This window comes from Oncorhynchus keta, chromosome 8, assembly GCF_023373465.1.
Source record: "Oncorhynchus keta strain PuntledgeMale-10-30-2019 chromosome 8, Oket_V2, whole genome shotgun sequence".
Taxonomy (NCBI): domain Eukaryota; kingdom Metazoa; phylum Chordata; class Actinopteri; order Salmoniformes; family Salmonidae; genus Oncorhynchus; species Oncorhynchus keta.
This window is the reverse complement of record NC_068428.1, coordinates 42,117,253-42,126,942: the sequence shown is the minus strand read 5'-3', so window position 1 is coordinate 42,126,942 and position 9,690 is coordinate 42,117,253. Positions and strand designations below refer to the sequence as shown.

Here is a 9,690-nt window from a genome sequence, read left to right as displayed (position 1 = left end):
CTCGTCATGTTTCTGACGTGGTAGGAGCAGAAAGTGTTTCCTAGTCTCATCTCCTCGTCATGTTTCTGACGTGGTAGGAGCAGTGTGTGTTTCCCAGTCTCATCTCCTCGTCATGTTTCTGACGTGGTAGGAGCAGTGTGTGTTTCCTAGTCTCACCTCTCTCATCTCCTCGTCATGTTTCTGACGTGGTAGGAGCAGTGTGTGTTTCCTAGTCTCACCTCTCTCATCTCCTCGTCATGTTTCTGACGTGGTAGGAGCAGTGTGTGTTTCCCAGTCTCATCTCCTCGTCATGTTTCTGACGTGGTAGGAGCAGTGTGTGTTTCCCAGTCTCATCTCCTCGTCATGTTTCTGACGTGGTAGGAGCAGTGTGTGTTTCCCAGTCTCATCTCCTCGTCATGTTTCTGACGTGGTAGGAGCAGAAAGTGTTTCCTAGTCTCATCTCCTCGTCATGTTTCTGATGTGGTAGGAGCAGTGTGTGTTTCCTAGTCTCACCTCTCTCATCTCCTCGTCATGTTTCTGACGTGGTAGGAGCAGTGTGTGTTTCCCAGTCTCATCTCCTCGTCATGTTTCTGACGTGGTAGGAGCAGTGTGTGTTTCCCAGTCTCATCTCCTCGTCATGTTTCTGACGTGGTAGGAGCAGTGTGTGTTTCCCAGTCTCACCTCTCTCAGCTCCTCGTCCAGTTTGCGTTGCTCCAGAGCCTCTTTCTCTGCTCTCTTCCTGTGTTCCTTCTCCACCTTCTCATATTTCTTCCAGTAGAGCGTCATCTCCTTGGTCAGTCTCCTGGCCCGGGGAAGGGTTTCTTTACAGTTCTTCTGGGCTTGGATGGCTGCCCTACGTACCTCACGCATACACTGGTGGGCCAGCTGGAGATGAAGAGGAGATAACAGATTAATGACATGGTACTGAGTTAAGATCAGACAGACACTGGTGGGCCAGCTGGAGACGAAGAGGAGATAACAGATTAATGACATGGTACTGAGTTAAGATCAGACAGACACTGGTGGGCCAGCTGGAGACGAAGAGGAGATAACAGATTAATGACATGGTACTTGGTTAAGATCAGACAGACACTGGTGGGCCAGCTGGAGATGAAGAGGAGATAACAGATTAATGACATGGTACTTGGTTAAGATCAGACAGACACTGGTGGGCCAGCTGGAGATGAAGAGGAGATAACAGATTAATGACATGGTACTGAGTTAAGATCAGACAGACACTGGTGGGCCAGCTGGAGACGGAAGAGGAGATAACAGATTAATGAGATGGTACTGAGTTAAGATCAGACAGACACTGGTGGGCCAGCTGGGGATGAAGAGGAGATAACAGATTAATGAGATGGTACTGAGTTAAGATCAGACAGACACTGGTGGGCCAGCTGGAGACTGAAGAGGAGATAACAGATTAATGAGATGGTACTGAGTTAAGATCAGACAGACACTGGTGGGCCAGCTGGAGATGAAGAGGAGATAACAGATTAATGACATGGTACTGAGTTAAGATCAGACAGACACTGGTGGGCCAGCTGGAGATGAAGAGGAGATAACAGATTAATGACATGGTACTGAGTTAAGATCAGACAGACACTGGTGGGCCAGCTGGAGACGAAGAGGAGATAACAGATTAATGACATGGTACTGAGTTAAGATCAGACAGACACTGGTGGGCCAGCTGGAGATGAAGAGGAGATAACAGATTAATGACATGGTACTGAGTTAAGATCAGACAGACACTGGTGGGCCAGCTGGAGACGAAGAGGAGATAACAGATTAATGACATGGTACTGAGTTAAGATCAGACAGACACTGGTGGGCCAGCTGGAGACGAGGAAGAGATAACAGATTTATAAAGATGGTACTGAGTTTAGATCAGTAAAATATACAGAAAAACTAGACAGAATTTGTCTCAGGTAAAACACAGACACTTTTACACAGGGATAGTCTTTCAAACATCTACACATACAGACACAAGCTTTTAATCAGACAGACACTAAAAGCAGTGGGCCAGCTGGAGAGTTCTTGGAAGAGGAGATAACAGATTATGAATGGTACTGAGTTAAGACTTCAGACAGACACTGGTGGGCCAGCTGGAGACCCATGAGATAACAGATTAATGACCCAGTACTGAGTTAAGATCAGACAGACCCATGGTGGGCCAGCTGGAGACATACCCATGAGATAACAGATTAATGACATGGTCACTGAGTTAAGTCACTTCAGACCCAGTCACGTGGGCCAGCGTCACTTCATAAGAGGAGATAACAGATTACTTCATACCCATGAGTTCACTTCAGACCCACTGTGGGCCAGCTGGATACGAAGAGGAGATAACAGATTAATACCCATGGTACTGAGTTAAGATCATGACAGACACTGGTGGGCCAGCTGGAGACGAAGAGGAGATACCCAGATTAATGACATGGTACTGAGTTAAGATCAGACAGACACTGGTGGGCCAGCTGGATGAAGAGGAGATAACAGATTAATGACATGGTACTGAGTTAAGATCAGATAGACACTGAATGGGCCAGCTTCATACGAGGAAGAGATACGTCAGATTTATAAAGATGGTACTGAGTTTATACCCAGTAAAATATACAGAAAACCCAGTCAGAATTTGTCTCATAAAACACAGACACTTTTACACAGGGATAGTCTTTCAAACATCTACACATACAGACACAAGCTTTTAATAGGTTAGGAAAGGCTTAAAAGCAGTTTACCTTTTTGGCATTGGTAAGGACGAAGTTCTTGGCTGATGCTTTTTGCTTGAATGCCTAAAGAAAGATTATGCAATTATGAATACGTCACTTCATACCCATGAATACGTCACTTCATACCCATTCACGTGAATACGTCACGTCATACCCATGAATACGTCACTTCATACCCAGTCAGGTGAATACGTCACGTCATACCCATGAATACGTCACTTCATACCCAGTCAGGTGAATACGTCACGTCATACCCATGAATACGTCACGTCATACCCATGAATACGTCACTTCATACCCATTCACGTGAATACGTCACTTCATACCCATGAATACGTCACTTCATACCCAGTCAGGTGAATACGTCACTTCATACCCATTCACGTGAATACGTCACTTCATACCCATGAATACGTCACTTCATACCCGTGAATACGTCACTTCATACCCATGAATACGTCACTTCATACCCGTGAATACGTCACTTCATACCCATGAATGTCACTTCATACCCGTGAATACGTCACTTCATACCCATGAATATGTCACTTCATACCCATACCTCTAGCACCGAGATGCAGTGCCTTAGACCCGCTGCGCCACTCGGGAGCCCCTAGGATCTGTCCATATAATCCTATTGATTCTGATCTAGGATCTGTCCATATAAACCTATTGATTCTGATCTAGGATCTGTCCATATAATCCTATTGATTCTGATCTAGGATCTGTCCATATAATCCTATTGATTCTGATCTAGGATCTGTCCATATAATCCTATTGAATTCTGTCTAGGATCTGTCCATATAATCCTATTGATTCTGATCTAGAATCTGTCCATATAATCCTATTGATTCTGATCTAGGATCTGTCCATATAACCCTATTGATTCTGATCTAGGATCTGTCCATATAATCCTATTGATTCTGATCTAGGATCTGTCCATATAAACCTATTGATTCTGATCTAGGATCTGTCCATATAATCCTATTGATTCTGATCTAGGATCTGTCCATATAATCCTATCGATTCTGATCTAGGATCTGTCTTTATAATCCTATTGATTTGATCTAGGATCTGTCCATATAATACTATTGATTCTGATCTAGGATCTGTCCATATAATCCTATTGATTCTGATCTAGGATCTGTCCATATAATCCTATTGATTCTGATCTAGGATCTGTCCATATAATCCTATTGATTCTGATCTAGGATCTGTCCATATAATCCTATTGATTCTGATCTAGGATCTGTCCATATAATCCTATTGATTCTGATCTAGGATCTGTCCATATAATCCTATTGATTCTGATCTAGGATCTGTCCATATAATCCTATTGATTCTGATCTAGGATCTGTCCATTTAATCCTATTGATTCTGATCTAGGATCTGTCCATATAATCTCATTGACTATGATGTAAAAGACTATTCTGATCCCAGATCAGCACTCCTACTCTGAGACGCTTTATGGATAAGGGCTCAGTTCACAACAACAACTCACATATTTACAAAGATATTCATCCACTCCTACAGTTACCATTCGGACTCCTGTAAGACCTCTCAGACTACACTACCCAGCGTACCTTGGGGCACTCCTTCTTGGCGATGGTGAGCCAGACTTTGCGTCGCCGTGCGTTCAGCTGCTCTACGGTCAGGTGTTTCTTCTTCAACATGGGAAGAGGGGCATCATGGGAAAATTTGGCGAAGATCTTGGTGACATGCGGCCGCCCCTCGCCTGAGAACTCCCCTTCCCCCCTCTTCTTTTTCCTCTTGCCCTTTTTCAACTTGCCTGAGAAGAGAAGGGAATATGGACAAGTACATCCATTATTGGAAACCAACGTGACATTTTCCAGGACGCAAGTAAACCTGTTCACTAGTAGCAGTATTGAAAATCTTTACGATTCCCTCTAGAAAAAAAACAATTAATAGGTTTGTGGGAACAATCATCCATAAAAATACACATTCAAACAAAGCAAAGAAAGACCGTTATAAATAAATAAATAAACTGCATTTCTTACCCTTGAATTTCTTCTCCTCCTTGATCTTCTTCTTCTTGGGGCCCAGCAGGTGGCGCTGTTGTTCGTGGAAAGGGTCATGGGAGGAGAGCAGTCCTGTACTATAGTACTGATACTGCTGCAGCTGAGAGGAGAGGGTTACAAACTGGCATTTAGAGGAGCAGACGTGTAGAGATGTCAAGTTTGTATCTGTGCCTTTATGGCGACTGTGACAACATGGGCAGTGCCATTCAGGCTATTGCCATTTTAAAAATGTAGTCAATTTTCTCCTTCTTTTGATGTTTGAAAACACTAATAGGTCTGGAGTCCTGAACCACATCTTGTATGTCATTCATTTATTGTGGCCACTAGATGGCGGTGATTAAGACTAATGCCAATTTACAAACTAAGCAAACCAATTTGAAGACAACGCACTTTTTTTCTTCTATTTTTAATTTAACGTTTATTTAACCAGGCAAGTCAGTTAAGAACAAATTCTTATTTTCAATGACAGCCTAGGAACAGTGGGTTAACTGCCTTGTTCAGGGGCAGAACGACAGATTTTGACCATGCCTCTAACCACTAGGCCGCCTGCCTCTAACCACTAGGCCGCCTGCCTCTAACCACTAGGCCGCCTGCCTCTAACCACTAGGCCGCCTGCCTCTAACCACTAGGCCGCCTGCCTCTAACCACTAGGCCGCCTGCCTCTAACCACTAGGCCGCCTGCCTCTAACCACTAGGCCGCCTGCCTCTAACCACTAGGCCGCCTGCCTCTAACCACTAGGCCGCCTGCCTCTAACCACTAGGCCACCTGCCTCTAACCACTAGGCCACCTGCCTCTAACCACTAGGCCACCTGCCTCTAACCACTAGGCCACCTGCCTCTAACCACTAGGCCAACTGCCTCTAACCACTAGGCCACCTGCCTCTAACCACTAGGCCACCTGCCTCTAACCACTAGGCCACCTGCCTCTAACCACTAGGCCACCTGCCTCTAACCACTAGGCCACCTGCCTCTAACCACTAGGCCACCTGCCTCTAACCACTAGGCCACCTGCCTCTAACCACTAGGCCACCTGCCTCTAACCACTAGGCCACCTGCCTCTAACCACTAGGCCACCTGCCTCTAACCACTAGGCTACCTGCCTCTAACCACTAGGCCACCTGCCTCTAACCACTAGGCCACCTGCCTCTAACCACTAGGCCACCTGCCTCTAACCACTAGGCTACCTGCCTCTAACCACTAGGCCACCTGTCTCTAATCACTAGGTCACCTGCCTCTAACCACTAGACTACCTGCTGTCCCAAAAAATGTCACATTGGTTTCCAATAATAGATGTAGTCCTCCCTTCTCCTCTCAGGCAAGCTCTGACCATTGGCTGATCCCTCCCAACCAGTTGACTACTTTAAAATAGTGGAAGTCCTCAATGGTAATGTCCATGCAAAAACAAATGAAAACACATCGCTATAGAGTCATCGTTGTTCAGTCATCACAACGAGCACAATAGTCGTGACGGTCGTGTGGCTGCAGTGGTCCTCACTATACATCAAGAAATAACATAGTTGTGTTATGCACACGCATGCATGTGTGTACGTCTCGACGTGTGTGTGTGTGTGTGTGTGTCTCGACGTGTGTGTGTGTGTGTGTGTGTGTGCGTACGTCTCGACGCGTGTGTGTGTGCGTACGTCTCGACGTGTGTGTGTGTGTACGTCTCGACGCGTGTGTGTGTGTCTCGACGCGTGTGTGTGTGTACGTCTCGACGCGTGTGTGTGTGTGTACGTCTCGACGTGTGTGTGTGTGTGCGTCTCGACGCGTGTGTGTGTGTACGTCTCGACGTGTGTGTGTGTGTACGTCTCGACGCGTGTGTGTGTACGTCTCGACGCGTGTGTGTGTACGTCTCGACGCGTGTGTGTGTGTGTACGTCTCGACGTGTGTGTGTGTGTGTGTGTACGTCTCGACGTGTGTGTGTGTGTGTGTGTGTGTACATCTGTGTGTGTGTGTGTGTGTACATCTCGACGTGTGTGTGTGTGTGTACGTCTCGACGTGTGTGTGTACATCTCGTCTGTGTGTGTGTACATCTCCGTGTGTGTGTGTGTGTATGTCTCGACGTGTGTGCGTGTGTGTATGTCTCGACGTGTGTGCGTGTGTGTGTGTACGTACCTCTCTGTCGTTGTGGAACTTGTTCTGGTGCTCCCTGGTGAACTGGTGCAGTCTGAGCATATCCTGTAGCTCTTCTCTGGACAGACTGAAGTCAGAGTCCTCTGTGTCTGACTCACTGGTGTCGTCGCTCAACAGGATACTCTATGGGGGGGGGCAATTCAGATATAGTGGGGTGCTGTCTCTCTATATTCACCACAACAGACTGGTTTCCTGGACACAGATTAAGTCTAGTTCTGGACTAAAAAAAACATGATCATTTGTTTCGGTTCAGGACTTGGTTTTGTAGTCCTGAACGTTAATACACTAAATCATGAATCAATGAAAAGTACCTTGAGCCATTTCCTGCTCTTCTTCAGTTTGGAGAAGTTGTATAGACTGGCTTTGTCTTCCTTGTGTTCTGTGGAGAATTAAAAGGAGCGTGAAGGAAAATCAAACGTCTTTGAATAAAAGATCTGGGTGAGATTTTGTATATGGATCCAGGATATTGCACTTGGTATGGAGTCAATGTGGGCCATTAATCTGAGGTTACACCTTGAAAATCCAGACCCCTACTAAAGCATATCCTGTAGCAGAATATATATACAACAGCTGGGAGCGTACACCACTGTTAAAGGTGCATGCAACTATTTGAATGTTCCAGAACTCTCCCTAAGCTCCCCTTCACCTTGTGATGGAGTTCCGTTGAGGGTGGTGCCCTCGGTAACAAGCCCCTCCTCATCCAGGTCACATGACTCCTCTTTTATCGCCAAGGCTGCGTGCTGATTGACCGGCCTCAGAGAAGGCCCCTCCCCTAATCCGCCATCGTCGCTGTCATCACTGTGATATGACAAACAAGTACACATGAGCCCAGAGTCATCCCAGTCACGTCATAAAGCACAGACAACATCTACTCCAGCCTTATTATTATTGATAAGGCACAAGTGGTGGCTGTGCGCTCGTGGCTCTCATTCACACAACTGCTCCCTCTGTTTGCTACAAATATAAGTTGTAACTCTGTAACTCTGAAAGGGATAGTGCAAGATTTTGGCAATTAAAATGGTGAAATATGCAAAACCAAATCTAATCCGCCATTTCCAGGTTGCTAAAATTCTAATAGTTCGCCTAATTTCAGTTTACGTGACAATACATGCAAGTACAGTGTAGAGCAGGGGCCTGGGGCCCACAGTTGGGACACATTTAAAATGTGCCCTAGCACTACACAGCTGATTCAAATAATGAGTTGAGCTTGATGAGTTGGTTATTTGAATCAGCTTTGTAGTGCAAGCGCAAAAACAAAAGGTTCACCAAGGGAGGACCCCTAGGACCGAGTTTGGGAAAAACCTTCTCTACAACACGCGTCAAACTCCTTCACAATGGACAGAGTGTCTGCGGGTTTTCACTCCTCCCTTGTACTTGATTGATGAAGGTCCCTGATTAGTAAGGAACTCCCTTCACCTGGTTGTCTAGGTCTCAGTAAGGAACTCCCCTCACCTGGTTGTCTAGGTCTCAGTAAGGAACTCCCCTCACCTGGTTGTCTAGGTCTCAGTAAGGAACTCCCCTCACCTGGTTGTCTAGGTCTCAGTAAGGAACTCCCCTCACCTGGTTGTCTAGGTCTCAGTAAGGAACTCCCTCACCTGGTTGTCTAGGTCTCAGTAAGGATCTCCCCTCACCTGGTTGTCTAGGTCTCAGTAAGGATCTCCCCTCACCTGGTTGTCTAGGTCTCAGTAAGGAACTCCCCTCACCTGGTTGTCTAGGTCTCAGTAAGGAACTCCCCTCACCTGGTTGTCTAGGTCTCAGTAAGGATCTCCCCTCACCTGGTTGTCTAGGTCTCAGTAAGGAACTCCCCTCACCTGGTTGTCTAGGTCTCAGTAAGGAACTCCCCTCACCTGGTTGTCTAGGTCTCAGTAAGGAACTCCCCTCACCTGGTTGTCTAGGTCTCAGCAAAGGAACTCCCCTCACCTGGTTGTCTAGGTCTCAGCAAAGGAACTCCCCTCACCTGGTTGTCTAGGTCTCAGTAAGGAACTCCCCTCACCTGGTTGTCTAGGTCTCAGTAAGGAACTCCCCTCACCTGGTTGTCTAGGTCTCAGTAAGGAACTCCCCTCACCTGGTTGTCTAGGTCTCAGTAAGGAACTCCCCTCACCTGGTTGTCTAGGTCTCAGTAAGGAACTCCCCTCACCTGGTTGTCTAGGTCTCAGTAAGGAACTCCCCTCACCTGGTTGTCTAGGTCTCAGTAAGGAACTCCCCTCACCTGGTTGTCTAGGTCTCAGTAAGGAACTCCCCTCACCTGGTTGTCTGTCTTAACTGAAAGGAAAAACCAGCAGACACCAGTCTCTCCATGGAATGAGTGACATCCCTGCCCTACGAGGTCCGACACCTGCTGGTTCTGTTATACCTGATCATTAATTGCACCCACCTGGTTCCCAGATCTAAATCAGTCCCTGATTAGAGGGGAACAAAGAAAAAATAAAGAAGTGGAACTGACTTCGAGTGTGAGGGGTGTAGAGAATCATTGCATTTTCAGCTGTTTGAAGCTGTTTTACCAAAACCGAAAGTAAAAGACCCAAAAAACGAAACATACCGGGAACAATAGAAGTAGTGCACATAGAACAGCTGTACCGCTTCTTAGACTTGCTTTCAATAATAATGACAGATCTATAGCTCACATTTCTATGTGAATTTGGTTGAGTCGTCCAAATAAAGTGACATATTGCAGCGTTAAGAGTCAGATGAACTCATGGATACAATGTATGTCTCTGCCTTCAGTTTGAAGGAAGTTGCTAACTATACTTAGTGCAATTGCTAACAGCTAGCTGTTCCCATAGACTACCAGTCATTGTGCTACCGCT

At 46.2% G+C, this 9,690-nt stretch overlaps 1 protein-coding gene and 1 long non-coding RNA gene across 53 annotated transcripts in view; one reads left to right on the top strand and one right to left on the bottom strand.

Moving 5' to 3' along the window:
- ino80 (INO80 complex ATPase subunit) overlaps positions 1-9,690 on the bottom strand; it is a 122,097-nt gene that overhangs the window by 109,203 nt on the left and 3,204 nt on the right. For all 50 annotated transcript variants that reach the window (XM_052524268.1, XM_052524270.1, XM_052524271.1 and 47 more), the window contains exons 4-10: positions 7,530-7,681; positions 7,195-7,262; positions 6,866-7,006; positions 4,730-4,850; positions 4,295-4,500; positions 2,721-2,774; positions 661-864 (exon numbers count right to left, since the gene is read on the bottom strand). In XM_052524268.1, coding sequence (XP_052380228.1) covers positions 661-864; positions 2,721-2,774; positions 4,295-4,500; positions 4,730-4,850; positions 6,866-7,006; positions 7,195-7,262; positions 7,530-7,681 — 946 coding nt within the window. The remainder of the gene's footprint in view (positions 1-660; positions 865-2,720; positions 2,775-4,294; positions 4,501-4,729; positions 4,851-6,865; positions 7,007-7,194; positions 7,263-7,529; positions 7,682-9,690) is intronic.
- On the top strand, positions 8,304-9,118 carry LOC127931459 (uncharacterized). 3 transcript variants are annotated; one of them, XR_008141293.1, is made up of 3 exons: positions 8,304-8,455; positions 8,599-8,778; positions 8,853-9,118. It is a non-coding gene; the product is annotated as an uncharacterized LOC127931459 (long non-coding RNA). The 3 variants fall into 3 exon arrangements; XR_008141291.1 differs by having other exon boundaries at positions 8,563-8,778; XR_008141292.1 differs by lacking the exon at positions 8,304-8,455 and having other exon boundaries at positions 8,505-8,634; positions 8,671-8,778.